The sequence below is a fragment of the Lagopus muta genome, chromosome 6 (assembly GCF_023343835.1).
Source record: "Lagopus muta isolate bLagMut1 chromosome 6, bLagMut1 primary, whole genome shotgun sequence".
Classification (NCBI taxonomy): domain Eukaryota; kingdom Metazoa; phylum Chordata; class Aves; order Galliformes; family Phasianidae; genus Lagopus; species Lagopus muta.
In genome coordinates, this window is record NC_064438.1 from 2513964 (window position 1) to 2531781 (window position 17818).

The 17818-nt window shown below is 39.9% G+C and overlaps 2 protein-coding genes across 5 annotated transcripts in view; one reads left to right on the top strand and one right to left on the bottom strand.

The window, feature by feature from the left end:
• METTL15 (methyltransferase like 15) overlaps window positions 1-16066 on the bottom strand; it is a 94572-nt gene extending 78506 nt beyond the window's left edge. Inside the window, exons 1-2 of one of the 4 annotated variants that reach the window (XM_048948264.1) lie at window positions 16013-16066; window positions 14480-14759 (exon numbers count right to left, since the gene is read on the bottom strand). In XM_048948264.1, coding sequence (XP_048804221.1) covers window positions 14480-14758 — 279 coding nt within the window. In that variant the 5' untranslated portion in view covers window position 14759; window positions 16013-16066. The other 3 variants (XM_048948263.1, XM_048948262.1, XM_048948265.1) reach the window with 3 other exon arrangements.
• The window catches only part of KIF18A (kinesin family member 18A), a 38631-nt gene continuing 36857 nt past the window's right edge, over window positions 16045-17818 (top strand). The window contains exons 1-2 of the mRNA XM_048948259.1: window positions 16045-16155; window positions 17044-17424. Of these exons, the coding sequence (XP_048804216.1) occupies window positions 17097-17424 (328 nt within the window). The 5' untranslated portion in view covers window positions 16045-16155; window positions 17044-17096. The remainder of the gene's footprint in view (window positions 16156-17043; window positions 17425-17818) is intronic.

Genomic DNA, 17818 nt, shown 5'->3' on the forward strand with positions numbered 1-17818 from the left:
AGGCAGGTCACAGCACTGGCTCTTTCTCCTGGCTGCCAAGGAAGCTCTAGATCTGCTTCCCAGACATGCTATGCACTCACTACTCTAAGTGGATGTCACTCCAAAGCAATAAACCAAATGCTGAATTTGAAGGAAGAGGCATTCCTGCTTGGGCACCCAAAGATTCATACATAATTTTGATACCAATGGAGCCATAACTAACTTCTTTTAAAAAAAAGTAGTAATAATACTGTTACCTTAAGGTCAGCTATAAATTCTCAGTAATGAATTGAATGAATATATCTATGAAGATAAATGTAATAGCTATCCATGAGTAACTCAGATGTTGTAAGGATGTGATTCATGATGCAAAACAAAATTCAGCATTCAAGACAGCGTTTGAATAGTGAACACTAAATAAAGACATGTGGCCTTGGACAAGAACTAAAGAAAATAAACAGCTGCTTATTCACACAGCACATTCTGACTATGCCCACTTTAGCAGGCCAGTAGAAAATTCTTGAGCAGCAAAACAACAGTTGTGCTAAAAACAATCTCGTTAATCTATAATTTTGCTTTATTTCAACTTAGAGCTAGCAACCAGCAGTTCCTGCAGCAAAGCAGTTTACATAGGGATTACAAAAAAATATAGAAACAACTGACAAAACCTGGAAAACCTCTCAATACCACAAAAAATGAGTTGTTAGTTATCCTCTGCCAGGATCCTCTTGTTCAAACAGAACAAGAGTTTCATCCTCAGATACAAGATTTACTCCCATTTAGAATCAAGTTGTAAAACGCGCCTGTTATTCTCTGTAAAGAAAACAAGCAAACAAAAACCTTACAATTGTGAAACATTGCAATACAAATTCTTGACAAAGCACATTGCATGAAGCATCACAGCCCTTAGACAAACTAATTAGTTCACAGGTTATCTGACAACTTTTACACAGGGAGTCACTTGGATTATCTTCATGCAAGTAGCTGCTTTTCCCTAGACAATTCCCAACAGAACCTGACTCAATTTCTCAAAATTCTTTTACACACACACATATGGATACAGAACCACTTAAATATATTTAATCCATCTCAAATAATCCGCAGGTTTTTTTTTGTGTGCACTAAAGTCAGCCATAATGGCATAATAACAGTTTTTAATATACCAATACTCAGATTGATATAGATAATACAGTCAGAGGACAAAAATGATACGTACTGTGCCCAGATCTATTTTTCCCCACACACTTGGTTTAATATGTCTCTTGTTACATGATATGCCAGTCAACTTCCCATCTCTTGGCAGAGTTGAGATTGGATGTAAAATAAAACATAAAATGCATGCAATGCAATTTTTTTTCTCCCCCTTAAGCCTGTGTCTGTACAAACAACACTTGTTCAGCTGGAAACCAATGGTCAGACCAGCAGTTGTATAAATACAGTGCTGAGTTTTAAAAAGTTTGCTGTTTTTGTTTATTTTAATGTATTTGTTAGGGGAAAAAAAAAAAAACACATATGCACAGAACTATTGCAAAAAAATCATCTTAACTGCTGTGATGCAGTGGAATGGAAAGTGCAGCAATAACAGCAGATCAGCAAGGTTCCAGGCTGCAGCAAGCTAGGATTTACTCAAATGCAAGATCCATGGGCACAGAAAAAAAAGAAAGCAGCTGCTTACCTTCAGAAGGCCTCAGGTACACAGGGACAACCAGCAAGACACCATTACCTCCACTGCCAACCCTTGAATGAGGATCCCGGCCCCCTCACTGAATGCAGCTGACCTCCCCTGGGGTGGCCCTGCCTTCCCATCAGGTGCTCAATCAATGCTTCCAGCCCTGCTTAGCATTTCCATTACAAGTGCTATGTATTCTTCTATAAACCAAGAAAGCTGGTCAGTATTTTTGTTTCAGAAATCCAGAATGGTGTTTATGTCTTCAGTGTTCCAGATCGAATCTGTCTTTTATCAGTAACCATATAACATAGATTAAGACACACTCAAAACAGCTGAAGAAATCCATTAAGGAAAATTATAAAACCAAAGGTAAATTTGCAGTATGTCTTACCAAGAAGAAATTAAAGTAGTACAGCAAATCTTGATTATCTACAATGTTTGCAGGTTTCCTCAAGACAGGAAGTACAGCCCGATCATGTCACCACAACAAAACAATCTAGATGAGTTTGCAAACATTTTATAATGCCTTAAAACATCACAGTGAGTCACATCTTGGACATCATCCCAAATGATCTATGCAATATAAAGGAATCCCACTAGTGTTATAAAATAGCGGTATATTAGAAAGCTCCCTAAAAAATACTATATTATTCAGAAAGAATTAAAAAAAGAAAATACAAGTAACTAACAGAAGTTCTGCTCAGGCAGGAGTTTACTACTTGAGAAATTAGTAGAATGTAAACCTCCTATAAGACCTTTTCAACAAGATACAATTTCCCACTTAGAAGAGCTCACTTAGTCATTTTTATACCTTCCCCAGGTAAGTGCTTGCTTACAAATTCAAGACCACCAAAGCAGTTTGTATTCAGTCACTTCATTCTGCACTGAAAGCAAACAAATATTCTCTACTCAAACAAAACATATACCACTCTTGCTCATCTTAGACTTCGCAGCAGTAATCTTTCTAGTTTCAGGGAACAGCATCTGACAAAGATTTACCAAGTGTTTAATCAGATCATGGTTCTGGAACTGTCAGAAATCTAGAACCATCTCTGTTAGGAAGCAAAAATATTGATTAAAAAGTGTTATGAGTTTGAGATTTTTCTCCATGATGTCAGCATTTCAGTCACCAAAGTACCAGCAGATAACAACTACCCATGAGAAGACTTCTACAAATCTTCTCTTACTACTAGAAAGGCTGCCATCTGTTGAAAGAACATACTTCATGTAAGCCAAAGATGTGCAGCTTCCAAAAGCCACTTAGCAAGGATGTCAGACTAATTTGAAAAGTCTAACTGCCTGCCCTGATGAGCTCCAAGCAAATATCTGTACATTTTATCAATGAATCTTCCCAGTTCTACAGAGAAAACTACTCTTCAGTTGATCCAAATTTTGACTCGAGATGGATAAAGGTCCTTCCTCCTCCCAGTTTACCTGAATCTGTTTACTTTACCTACCACTGCCTAATATACACATGGACAAATCATGTAGAGTAAGGATTGTATCTGTTTACGTACAACTACCTAAGAACTTATTTTATGTCTTTGATTCATGTTAAATTGATGTTAAATTCATGTTAAAAAAATTCAAGAGGCATACTTGTATTATATGACTGCCACAAGGCAGGGCTTTTAACATTATTTTAAATAAAACTGATTGTTAACAAAATGTTGGCACAGTGAGACATACAATAAAAGTCATTCTTGGGATCATAAAGATTTCTTAGTAGAGAAATTTACTTTTACAGAAATGCTGGAAGGGTTTTACTGCTTCTCTAAATAAATTAAGAAAACACACACACTTAAAACCACAACTGAAAAAATATATTATAACATATTTTGCTTTACCCACATGCAAACAAGAGAAATTATCCTGGAAGGAAGGGAATGAGAGGTCAAAGATACTCCAGCATTCTTAATCAGGATCTTTTTATAACACTGCAATTTAACAGAAAATACTATTTAAGCTTTAGTATACAAATATTTCTTTCCTGTTATGAGAATACAAAGCATTTTACAAAGATGTTTTGTTTCATAAGGTAGATCAGAGTAGAATCTCTGTATTCTAGAATGCATCTATTTTGATTCTCGATTTTCATTTCAAAACCTAGAGAACATTGCCACACGTGAAGGAGAATGTCACTACAAACCTAGAGAACCATGTATGACATACAGACACTCAGATAATCTGAAGGTCTGAGCCACAATCCAGAAAAAGCTGCACTTCGCAGTCTGTTACTCCTACAAGGAACTCCAAAAATGAAACATAATGAGGTATTAAAGTATGGGTTCTAACGTCACCTCAACTTAAATAAGAAACAAAGCAATGTCATGTTTTGATATCAAGTTATTTTACAATTAAAAATGAAAAAGAGCTTCTGAAAAATAAAAACATTTATGACAAAAAGTGGTCAAATTCACCCTCTAAAGCAGTCCTTCCATACAGCAGCACTTGAAAACGTGGAAAAGAAATATGCAAGCTAAATCAAGCTTTCCAAATCTTTGCATGTACTGCCAAAAAAGTGATGATGATATCAATATCAAACGTAGGAACTCCTTCACTGTATACACTAAGCCACATATGTACACATGCACAATTTTCATTCAAGCCAAACCATGCATACTGATAGAAGAGCTAAAGTTGCCAATGTAAAGGGAGTAAGAAGGGCTTACACCTTATGGCTGCCAGAAAATAAAGAGGGCAGAAAAGGAATCTTAGCATTCCATATTCTTGCAAATAGTAATATATTATGCCACACAAATCATTGTTATGCTATCCATCAGAGAGAAGAGAAAGAAGCAAATAAATTACACAGTAAAACAAAACTCTAGATGCAAGCAAGAAACAACTATCAGTTCTGCCTAGTACAACTCTTTTGTCTGCATAGAAGTAGCCACAAGTCAACTTAAAAAAAAAAGAGATTTAGTATTACCAGGCTGTATATTACATTGAAAGAGTGTATGAAGTGATAAAGAGTTGTTTATATACAGATCTACACAACAGAAAGAAATCCAAATAAATAATGGACATGTAGGCAAAACAGCCTTCTTACGTGATGTATTATATTAAGTACAATATAAAACAATTTAACACTTTTGGTCCATTCAACAAGTCAACAAAATGCTGCCAATACCACCCATTTCTTACATTTACCTCACTTCTGTACTTGAACAAAGGATGCTACTAAAATGTACTTGCATACAGTTGAAATACCTGCAAGGTCACCTGCTTGGTATGTATTCAAGCATTATAGCAACTTGCATCATCAACATCATTCCACAGATAAAGGAAAGAAGGCAACGATGGACACTATATTTCTAAGCACACATCAATCGTAACCAACATCCTCAAAATTAATTTAAAATATATTTTCTTCATGAGGGTCTGATCTGATTGCGGCTACATACAAACCAGCAATTTCTTAGGGAAGATACTCCCTGCACTTATGAAGATTTCATGTATCAAAGCAAAAAGTCGCTTTTACTCTTAATTCTTCATTTCTCATCTTGATTCTCCAGAACTAGAAAATTTCACCCACAAATATATACAATTTGTCTTATAATTCCTTATGGCTTCCTCAGTCATCAACCTCATAGATCTTTCACAGAAGCCCTGCAAGATCCTGTTAACAGAAAACCACCCTTACTCTCAGAGGTTTAACCTTGGAAGCAAAGGGAGATATGTTCCAGAACTTCTACTGTACACCCAGAAGCACTCCTTGCCTCAGTGCCAAGTCATACATGCCTTGTAACTGAGTGACACATCCAGAACTATGAGCAGTGTGGTCACATAGAAGGTACTCCTGCCTACAGCAGGGCTCTTTAAGTTATACAATCTTTAAGGTCCCATTTGTCAGTGCAACAAAGCATAAGTGAGACCTTACCTTTCAATTCAAGCAGACAGAAAACTGCCACCACCTGGCCCTTGCCACCTGCTTTTAGAGAGTTCAGATAGGCCTCCCTTCAACGTGCATTATTTACTTTACTCATTTCCTTAAGAGTAATGATGTCTGGAATGAAATTTAATAATATTATGACTCAAGCACATCATTATTAACATTTCCATATGAAATTAAGATTTCAATCTCTGAATGACCTCAGCTAATCATTAGACTTAGAAAGATAGTTGATTTCCTCAGCTACATCTAAAAAAAAAAAAATTATATTTTGTCAATTATAACAGAAGATATTTAAGATGCAATAAGAATTTTACAAAGACTGAATTGCAAATCTAATCTTTCCTAACATATTTAGGGTCAGCAAACCCAAGACACGTACTCATACTTGTAAGTCTAAGCTGCCAGATACCAACAGTAATTTTACAGTAGGTAATATGCAGACTGTCCCAGAAGTAATGCCTCCTGTTTTATTCCGTTGGCCCACAATACCAGAGATGATGTTGATGATATGGAAGTAGAGGTTGAAGGTTCCCACCAATACACCATTTTAAGTTATTGCCATAAGGCAGATGGCAGCAGAAGGGCAGTTTGACAAGGAAGCAAAGTATGAAACAAAGAGGTGCCATCGATTTCCTCCATGCAGGAAAAATTGTAGCCACTGACATTCATCAATGCTTGCTGAACATTTATGGAGAACAAACAGCATATGTGAGCACAGTGAAGTAGCGAGTGCTACGTTTTGACAGCAGCAACACCTCCACTGGTACAGATTTTTACAAGAGCAGCATGCAGGCTCTTGTTCTTGCTCTACCAAACAGTGTTATTGTCATCTTTGTATCTGTTGTAATTCCCATGGAAATAAATAGTAGGCATTATTTTCAGAGCGACATACATATGAGCTAAATCAACATTTTACAAAGAGAGAGCCTGAAGCAATATTATTTGTGATTTTAAATCAACATATTTACACTTTCAAACGACTCTGAAAAGTATTTTTGCAGAGTGCTGAGCCACCAGTAAACACCATCAGAATGATATGTGCTCAAACTCTGGGAAGAAGAAAATAATAAAGAAAAGACTGTACATTTTGATGATTGCAGATACCCATTAATTTTAGACAGCAGATTTGGTAGTTTATATCTGAATTATTCCTTTATACAGAACAAGCCTAGCACGAAGCTGCTCAGAACTGGATTACCTTAAAGAGAAACGCACGACAGCAAGAAAAACCTGCAGATATTTCCCACAACACCATTATGATATTAAACCCCTAGTAATATTTTGCAGTAAAAACTCTGTACTCCTGTTTGCAAACCAGCATTCAAATATTTAATAAGAAAGTTTAACCAAAAGGCTGACTAAATAAGGCACACAGTACTAGATGGGAAGGAAATGAGTAGCTACATATATTAATTATCACCCTTTATGGGATCACAGGCTCACTCAAGTTAAAATTTAAAGGGCTTAGATTACTTTCTGGTGAATTTTATTAGTTTTCCCCAAGAGGTGCAAAGACTAATGCTGTCACAACAGAATAGGAGAGCGTATACAGCGTCATTACAAGCTGAGTCACCCAAAAGCATTGAATCTTGCTTTATTATAACACAGACTCTTAAATAGTCTCCTGAAACACTATCATTTGTTATGCCATAGAGTGATAACAGCAAGCTGACTTGGTATTACAATAAAATGAAATCTGGTGCATCTGCAGAGTTGTTCTCAGTAGGCAGACCAAGCTCCCTTGCTGGTCTCTTTGGAGATAGCAGATGCAAGCTTCTCTTCCCCTACTGCAATAGAGAAAGATGCAGAACAAAGTTGCTGAGAGCTGTCTTGTTGTTGCTGATGACAATGTTTAGATTTGCCTGCTGAGAGCAATGCTGCAGGTGGGAAGAAGAGGTGGCTGGGCAGATGCCCAAGAATTATAACCAAAAAATTCTTCCCTGTGCAGATGTAGCCATCAGCCCACTCTTCCCACCCCAGCTCCTTCAAGTTTTAGAATTACTGTCTCTCCACAGCACAAAAATGTTGAAGTTCCATAAAAACTAAACTCCTAAGGGATTCTTGACCGTGCCCTGTTCATACGTTGCCATTTTGGATATCCAATATGACTACTTATTTCCTGCTACCAAGGGTCTAAGCATATAGCAAGTATCAGCTTCAAAACAGAACAGATGTGCAGTGCTCTCAAATAAATCCTATTAATAAATTAACTCTACAAAAGACAGAAGCAAAGCAAGATACTTCAAATTAAGAGCATGACTGGATTTTGTCCACCCCCTCAATTAACAAGCTGTTCAAATATCATCTTCTGTCATGTTTTCTTTCCTGTCTCCATTTTCCCCTCTCTCATTTCATGATGGAACCTCTGTAAAAACAGATATTGTTACTCAATAAAAATAGGTATGAGAACCTTGTGTGCATATTATATGAAACATTTTCATAAAACATTTTTCTCATACACCATCTTCAAAATGGTTTTTAGACGAAAACAACATTTTAAAGGATTTTTACTTTTTCAAGTATTTTTGCATTTTCAATTATTTTTTTTTTTCTACTTTTTCAAGTGTGATTGTAATCAAATGTTTTACACAGCCCCCTTCTGTAAAACTCCACAGCCATCCATCCCTCCTCACCCCTCTGTACCCAGTGCTGAGCAAAGGCCATGCCCACAGCCTGCCATGTGCCCAAGCCCCTTCCTAAGGGGCAGAGTTGTTCCTTCTGGGGAAACAAATCCAGGAAACCCAAGGCAGACTCTGAAGTACCAAAAATGGTAAACTTACTGGCTCTGTGTCAGAAAAAAAGAAACAAAGTTTTTCTTATCATTGTTATTTTGTATTGTTCTTTTAAACTGTTTATTGTCCAGTTTTGAAATAGAAGTCCTTATGGAGCAACTGGAATTATGCTGAACTTGAGTACTTCTTCCTGTCCAAATCAAAGTCTGCTGCTTCTCCAATGGAAAGCTGCCTCTGTACCTTCTCTGATGCTGCCTGAAGGCCACAGGGAGCTTGGGGCTGCCTAATTGATTCCTCCTGGACCTGACACAGCAGCTTAGAAGATGCTATTACCAGTCCTGCTCTCTTCCTCAGGACTTTCCTAGAGTCCACTGAGAGCTTGGGGCTGCCTGCTGGACTATTCCTATTGTGCCAACACAGCAACTCAGAGGATGCGGGTCCCAGTCGCGCCTTCCTCTTTAGCACTTGCATCAAGGATCTCAGGGCCATCTACTGGACTCCTCTTGTCCCAGCACAGCAGTTTTGAGGACACCAGATCCAGTCCTGCTTTCTTCTTCAAGACTGCCTACAGGCTGCAGGGACTCAGGGCTAGACTCCACATGCTGTCTTTACACAGCAACTCAGAGGACCCCATCCCAGTCCCAGCCTCTTCTTGAGGGCTCACCTAGAAGCTGCAGGGAGCTCAGGGCCGTCCACTGGATTCCTCCCATTGTCATGGTACAGAAGCATAACAACACCAGTCTCAGTCCTGCCCTCATCCTTGGGACTTGCATGGAGGTCACAGAGAGCTGGGGGCCATCCACTGGACTCCTGTTTTCTCTGTGCAGAAGCTTAGAGGACACCAGTCTCAGTCCTTCTCTTTTCCTCAGAGCTTGGGAAAGAAGAGGTGAGAGGTCTCGAGGAAGGATGAGGGACAGGGAAAAAAAGGACTCTAGAGAGCAGAAGCTCTTTGGCGACTCTTCAACACCAAGATAGAAATCGAGAGCTCCTGCTGCACCACCAATGGATAGAGAGATGTTTCTGGGCAAGCATGATGTGCTTGCCCAGGCCTGATGGCAATAGATCTACCTTCATCTGTTCACCCTGTGGAGGTAGGTACACCTCCATGGGCTCAACATTGCCCTCCAGTGGGTCTACATGCATTGGCTTGAGCTTGCTGCTGCTCTCTAGAAGCTGGAGCTTCTTCGGTGGAGAAGAATCCATCCTCCTCCACAAAAATTCCTAGAATGGGAGGGAAGGATCTAGGTAAAAAGCTCCTGGTCTTAAGTATGTGCTTCCCAGACAAAAGTCAGTCAGCAACTGGTGTTCTGTTGTCAGCACCTCTGTATTTATAGTGGTTGGTAGGGATGTGACTTGTGTTATCGTAAGGAGACGGTGATGAGACCCAACAAGTGTTCCATGACAGCCAAAACAGGGCTGAGTTGGGTAGGAGAGGCCATGGCCTGAGAGTTCAAGAGTTAACGCTCCAGTTCCAGAGGGCTATAAGGACTGTGAAGGGTCTTGAGGGCAAGACACTGGAGGAATGTCTGAGAGCTCTAAGTTTGTTGCTCCCAGAGCAAAGTAGGCTGTGAAGAGCCCTCAAGGCAGCTGCAGCTCCTCACAGGGAGCAGAAAGCAGTGCTGAGCTCTGCTCTCTGGTAGCAGCTACAGGACCCTAGGGAACAGAGTTGTATCAGGGGAGGGTCATGGAAAGGTTCTGCACCAAAGGGCAGTGGGCATAGCCCCAAGCTGCTGCAGCTGAACAACCATTTGCATTGGAGTGGTCCCTTGTGGAGTCAGAGGTTGGACTTGATCATCCTTGTGAGTTCCTCCCACCTCAGGATATTCTATGATTCTACAGTTTCAATATTTGTCTTGTTATGTAATTAATATTCTGTGCCGAGGTTGGTATTTTGGCTGCACCCTACAAAATGCCTCACACAACCTGAGAACTCAAAATACATCTTTTCAGGTGCTTTTTCAAATTCCTATTTATCTTGAAGACAATGTAAAACACTTAATTTTGAGAGCCTTTACTGTAAATGTATTGTACCAGTCCAATCATTTGCAGATAGCTTTGGAAGCACTATGGCAAGCACACTGGCCACCAACATAGCCACATAACTATTTATATGCTATGATACCTGGAAACCCTTCTCACAAAACAGAAGTCCACGCTGCAGGGCACCATAGAGAGGAAGGCTATTTTTATCCTTAAAAGCTTACATTCACTATAAGGCAGAAAAAGTAAAGGAATACTGACATATGGACAAAGATATAAGGAAACTAAGACAATATCTTCACAACAACAGACTATGCTTTTGAACACCAGCAGTTCATCTCAGCTTCATGTGATTATCACCTTGACTAACCAGCTCCACACAATAAGAAGGGAACATTCATGCTCTGAATCAACAACACCCAGCAGTGGCAACAGACCTTCAGGAGGTAAAAGACTACTGTCTTCAAACCAATGACTCAAGCAAGTCACAAAAGATCAATGTGAGATTGTCAGCAGTAACTTATGTTTCCTTCTGTTACTTTGGAAGGCCGTACTCATACTCTTTCTGCTGAAAATGAATCTTTCATTTGACATGAATGAAAATAGCAATTCTTACAAGAAGAAGGGAATAAATAGTCTCATTCATTCATCTTCACCACCATCTTGATCACTTATTTATAGACATTTAAAAGGAAAAACTTCCAGAATGGCTATAAATCAAATACTACTCCTAGAAATTACTTTATCTACAATCCTGTCCACACTAGGCAACCATATTTAATGCAAATAGTATACATCAATACCTTCTGTTTGTGCTGGAGCACTATTAAAATAGTTTCCTAGAGGCCTGCACCTTGTAAGAACCCGTGTTAGAAAATCCTCATGAAAACAATTAAATTTCAAAGTTTCATAGATCTCAATGCCAGTGAAGTTGTATTTTCTTTTTTATCACTATATAACACAAAAGAGACCAGCAAAAAGACAAGTGACTGATGCAAAGGAAAAAAAAGAAAAAGTAGAGTGAAAATAAGGAAAAACATACTTGGGGATGCCTGAAGACATTCGTTTTGAAAAGGTATGGCTTGGTTCTTTCACTGTTTTTGAAACTCAAGAGAAGAAAGAAAGAAGGAAAGAGAGAAGGACCTGGGGGTCCTGATGGATGAAAAACATAACATGAGCCAGTAGGGTGCTCTCACAGCTTGGAAAGCAAATGGTATCCTGGGCTCTATCAGAAGAGGGGTGGCCAGCAGGGACAGGAGGTGATTGTTCCCCTCTATTCTGCTCTTGTGAGGCACCATCTGGAGTACTGTGTCCAGGCCTGGAGCCCCCAGTACAAGAAAGACAGGGAGCTGTTGGAGAGTCAATACAGTAGACTTAAAGGAGGAAATTACTTGCATGTGGATTTACTGCAACAGACTTTTCATTGAGGAAAAAAAGGAGATCAGTAAAAACTAATTTGTACAATGTGTTTTCAAGAAAGAACTACCAATGGGACTTTGTAGAAATAGGTTCTAGAAGTAATAAGAGGAGACTCAAAGATGAGCAGAACTGTTATTGCTTATAACCCTGACAGATTCCACAGAGATGTCAATCAAATATTCAGTGGGAGGGCACTAACACCTTGCTCTCAGCTGTGACTCACTCTGGAAGTAACATTTATGTTCTTAGCAACCTCATTCACTAGAAAGTTGTCTTTCTAACTGGATTTTCTATATACTGGCAATTCATTGTCTTGGGACACCAGAAGAAATAAAGGCCCCCCTTGTTATTTTATTTAATAACGGGGAACATAACTGCATTAAAAATGAGTAAAGGAAACCTTTGCGTACACAGGAGAGAAGGTAAAAAAAAACAAGAATTTATGTTTCCTGTTCTCAAAAACAATTTTAAAAGAAACAAACAGCCATTTCAACACCAACTGTAACACGCAAAGAAAAGCGGTCTCAATTGTAGTTCAAAATTTCACTAATGATGCTTACTCTAACAAAACTTGGTTAACACACCACATCTTTCAGCACGCTTACTTTCAAAACTTTAATCTTCATGAAGTGCTGTAAACGCATGATTTACTGTAGTTTATACACCCTGTAAAAGCTTCTGCTCAAGATGATGCTCACTCTTATGTCTGACATTAATGGTTGACCACTAGTACAGGAATCTCTACAAAACACATGGATCTGAAGAAAAATCCCCCTCCACTAACATGCTGCTTTACAATCATAAATATTTGAATCCTTAAAAAACCTTCAGAGACCAAAGTTACTTCCCGCAGTTTAAAATCAAGAATAGATCCTTTTGCAAGTTCTGGCCAAAAAGGTTTTACATGTTGTATAATCAAAGAACATACAGGTGTTATAGCTAAGAAACATACCAGAAAGTTCGGCTACACAGATTACTACACCAAAAAATGATAGAAGACTTACCCTTATCCGGGGCTTGCTAGACAACTCCAAAAGGAGGGATCTCCAGAAAGAGATCCTTCCCCACTTGTAGCCAGCTCTTAAATGGGGTTTAGGAGAGGTGCAGCCAGGCTCCACCCCTTCCAGCAGCACAGCTGAATTGCCTTCACCTGTGCTCCTGTGGCTGACTCATTGCTCCATCAGGTGATCAATCAGAGGTTCAGGCCGTGATTCAGCAGTTCCCATATATGTATCAATGACCAAAGTTTAATAAACAGTCCCCCACATCAGCCTGAATTCTTAATTAAGTAGAAACTTACACAACTGAAAAAAACCCTTTACATACAGTCTCACAATTTATATATTCACCTCCTGTGCGCAAATGTCATGATAGTTCTGAAATGCGAATGAAACCTGAACTTTAAGTTCGGCATGTAGTTCATCATTTGGGTATTTTCAACAAAAAAAAGTGTGCTGCAATAATTACAGCTACTCTGATTCTCACTGGCTTTCAAGAAATTTAAAATATACAGTGACTTCCAAACTAAGGAAGTTCTTACAAGGCAACGCAATAAAACTAGACTACATCACTTTGATCCTCCAAATCCATCTCAAACTTGCCACATCCCTTTGCACTGTCAGTTGACAGCATTTCAAGTATATATAAGTAGCTGCACATCTTGAACATAGTACTTCATATACAATTTCATTGTTTTAGTTAAAACTTATCATTGATCCACAAATATAGTAAGCCTGTATGAAGCTAACATAAAAAGCACTCAGTTTGCAGACAAAAGCATCTGACAGGTGAAAACCACTTAACCACTGCATATGAAATTCTTTCAACTTAATATCATATGTAAGATCTCCCAGATGCAAACAATTTTACCACTTAAGTTTTGTAAAGAGAGCGTGAAACAGTATACCTAAACTGCATATAACACATGTAGTGCAGACATACCAATGCTACAGCATAGACAGATGTGAGCAAATCCAGATTACCAGAAGGAATCTTTTCACAGTACCTTGGCCAAACTAGGCAGCTTTGCAATACTTGTCCGCCATTGATACAAAACGGTTTCTACATGTTGCCATTTGTAACTACAGCACCTCCACACCACTCCATGCAGTATAAGCACATCCTAAGGAAACACCGGACCTCAAAACCACTGAAACAGTGACAATAACAATGAGGAGGTTTTGACTGAATATAAAAAACAATTTCTTTAGATGTCGGTCAAGCACTGGAACAGGCTGCCCAGACACATGGTAGAATCCCCAGCCAGTGTATTTGGCACACACGGACATGACATTAAGGGGCACAGTTCAGTGACTGGACTCAGTAGGTCAGGCTAACAGCTGGATTTGATGATCGTGAAGATTTTTTTCTAACACATTTGATTCCACAATGATTTTTTACCCTACTAGCTCTTACACAAAACAAAGAGAGCTCTTCACAAATTGATGACATAACCACACATAACTCCCTGCTACTGTTAGTAATTAACACTACTTAACACCCTACAAATGCACAAGAGCAGTCTAGAAAAACAAGCACAAAAGCAAGAGATTGCTTCAATGCTACAGCTTTAACCAACAGATTACTCAGGATTTGTTAAGGTCAGACACATAGATAGGAGATTTCTACCATCTTAAATATAAAACCTTAATTTGGATGGCAAAATAATTTAGAAGTTTTAAAAGGTGGAATAGTCTCAAAGAACAGCCCTTATTTCTCTAAAGGAGAGTTATCACCACACTGCACAAACTTTTCTGCTGGATAGATAGTAAATCATAGGTGTCAACCAATTACTTAACTCACCTGGCCTGACTGAGGGGATAAAAAATTAATGACCTCCTCCACCATCACTGGTATGTGCAATCTTTCAAAGGTTTTGTTTTCTGTACTGTGAAGCAACTCTTTAGTTTCACTTTCCTGTGTAGTTTGCTCCGTTAAATCATATTCAGAAAGCTGTTTTACTGAAGAGTAGATCCTTCTGGCCAAAACAGCTAACTTGTCTGGATTCAGCTTTAAGTTGCACAGAAGCAGACACTTGTTAACTTGGCACAGACTCTGAGATAGCATTTTGGAGTTGATCATCCTAGAAAAAAACAGATGTTGGGAATTACTTTGATAACTATTTAAAACATTAAGTGTTAAAAAAAAACAAAAAAACAAAAAAAAAAAACCACACAAAAAGTGCAAATGCTGCAAGTACATTTCACAAGATAGGAGGCTTTAGAGGCTTTACAGAAATGCCATCTCAGCAAAAAGGCTCTGATAATTTAACTTCTTTTCAGCAATTTGAAGGCCATCTAACAATCAATCACATCTAAGTAAATAGAGCTTTATTTTCACAAGCAATACCTTCATTTCCTTTACATTGCTAGGACTTTATCAATGTTCAAACATCTTGAGAGAAGCCCCTATTAAATGACTAACCACACTTGAGCACAACCAGAACAGTAGCTCAGCTTTCATTTTGTTCTCCTACGTCCTGCCACGCACAATGAGGCACTTGCTCTGAATGGCAGCACTTAGGTTGCCAAGTTTCCTGTATTTCTAGTTGAAATGGGAAAAGACAAATCGTGCCACTGGGTTTTTAACACGGTTATGATTAGTGTTACAACCTACATGTGTGGTAAAATTACAGCAGAATAATTCAAAGCAGATTAAAAAAAAAAGCTGAAGGAAGCTGAAGGTTAACATAAGTAAGATGTTATTTGCATTTTTATGAGCTCACATCTGTTGTTGTGTCATATTTCACACTCTCTCTTGCCACACAAAAAGAGTGCATACTTTAGCCAAAGGCCCTTTGAATAAAGGCTATCCTACTTTCATTGCATCGCATTTGTAAGCATGTATCAGCCTCTAACTTTGAACAGAGGACTTCAAGTCCTTTGCAAGCCCTTTGGGGAGTTGGACTTGATTCCTGGAGGTCCCTTCCAACTCCTACAATTCTGTGATTCCACAACAAACCCCAACATCTCTATAAAAGCTAACACAGAGGTGGGGAGAAGATCAGTGATAATCTAACTCACACTGCCTTGCTCTACGACCCCGGGAAGCATCTTCCTTACCCAGAGCACGGCTCACAATCACTCATCTATGAACTGAGGAAACTTTTTGTGTGCTTTCAGTCGCAGGATACAGCAGAAGGCTATAAAAATGATTAAGGGCCTGCGGCACCGCTCTTACGTGGAAAGAGCTGGGGCTGTTGAGCCTTGAGAAAACTGAAGAAGGATCTTATATCGAGCAGGCCTAGAGGTCCGCGGCTCTCCCCTCACGCAGCTCCCGCCCACCAACCCCGCACAGCACGCAGAGCTACAGAAACCACCCTCGCCGCGCGCTTACCCGCTCGCGCCGTCGCTTTGATGACGTCACGGCGGCGGCGGCCAATGAGGAGGCGAAGGGGGGGCGGCCGCTGGCGTTTGAATTCGGCGGCCGGGCTGGGCGGCGGTTGGCTCGGCTGCGGCTGGCTCGGCTGCGGCGCTGAGGTGAGTGGCCGCCCCAGCGGCATGGTGGGCAGGGCGGGCGGGGCTCGGGGGCTTACCGTGCGGTTTTGTCCGTGATCTGTGTTTGTTGTCGGCCCTGGGATATCTTTCTTCTTTCTGAGGTGAAGAGCGAGGCCTGGAAGGGCGGTCCTTCGTTAGTATCTGAGCGTTGTGGGGCCTATAATCAAAAGGCCCCTGAACCCTCCTGCAGGACGAGAGAGCTACCTGCTGCTGTGTGAGTGCTCTGAGGTAAAGGAGAACCGCAGGTGGAACGGTAGCTGTAGTCGGAGGAATCAGGCTTTGGCTTTCCCAAGGGAGGCCTGCTTAACTGTGTACTGTTAAGTCGTGTTTTCAGGCCAGTTAACAGTGCTTCTCACAGCTTTGTGGTGGTTCCTACAGCTGACTGAGTGTAGGGCAGGGCTAGCACAGGTGTGTAGGTGTGTAAGGTGTGACTTAAACTGCAAACTGATGGCTGTGGGGTGACCTCATTGCAGCCTTTCAGTATTTAAAGGAAGCCTACAAACAGGAGGGGACTCAACTCTTTGAAAGGGCTGATAACTTCAGGACAAGGGGAAATGGTTTGAAGTTGAGGGAGGGAAGATTTAGGTTGGGTGTCAGGGGGAAATTCATTATTATGAGAATGGTGATGTATTGGAACAGCTGCCTAGAGAGGCTATGGATGCCCCATCCATTCCTGGAGGTGTTCAGGACTGTGCTGGATGGGGCCCTGGGCAGCCTGGTCTGCTATGAAGTGTGGTGGCCCTGCATGTGGCAGGGGGCTGGAGATTCATGATCCTTGAGGTCCCTTCCAACCCTGGCCATTCTGTGATGATTCTAATGAGGAAATTATGTTTCAAGTTTAAGGCCTTTTGCTTTTATTGTTGATTGCAGGAAAGATTCAGTTGCTTGGTCTGAAGGAGCCCTGGAAGCAGAGAAGAGAGAGCATGGCTGCTGCTAAAGAAGATGATGTCTGTAGCCACATGAAAGTGGTTGTCCGAGTCCGTCCAGAAACTCAAAAGGAAAAAGATGGCAACTTTGCTAAAGTTGTTCATGTTGTTGACCAGCATATATTGGTGTTTGATCCGAAGGAAGAAGAATTTAGCTTTTTTCATGGAAAGAAACTGACCCACAGGGATATTAATAAAAGAACAAAGAAAGACCTTAAATTTGTTTTTGATGCTGTTTTTGCTGAAAATTCAACCCAGTTGGAAGTTTTTGAGCATACAACCAAAGGTGTACTTGATGGCTTCTTAAATGGATATAATTGCACAGGTATCTTTGCTATATGCCTCTTTTCATTCACTAAATTCTTTGGAGGATCTACACTTTTATCTGAATGCTGCAGAGGCCTTAGGGATCTATGTTTGAATAACTAGTTGTAATTTATAGTTATGACCATCTTGTTGTATGTGGAAGGTAGACTAGCTATGTTATGTTTTGAAGAAGACTTTGTGATAGGGTTGTAACAAGCTTCAGAATTTGATCTGAAATACATGTGCTTATGAAGAGTATTCAAGGAAGAGTTATTCAGCCAGAGGTAGTTTCATTGAGTGTATTAATCTATTTTGTCAACTTAAGCTTTCAAAAGTTTCTTTTTAACTGTCAAATATAACACTGAGGTAATGCCTTATGTATCTGCAATGAGTTGATAGTCCAGGGTTAGGAG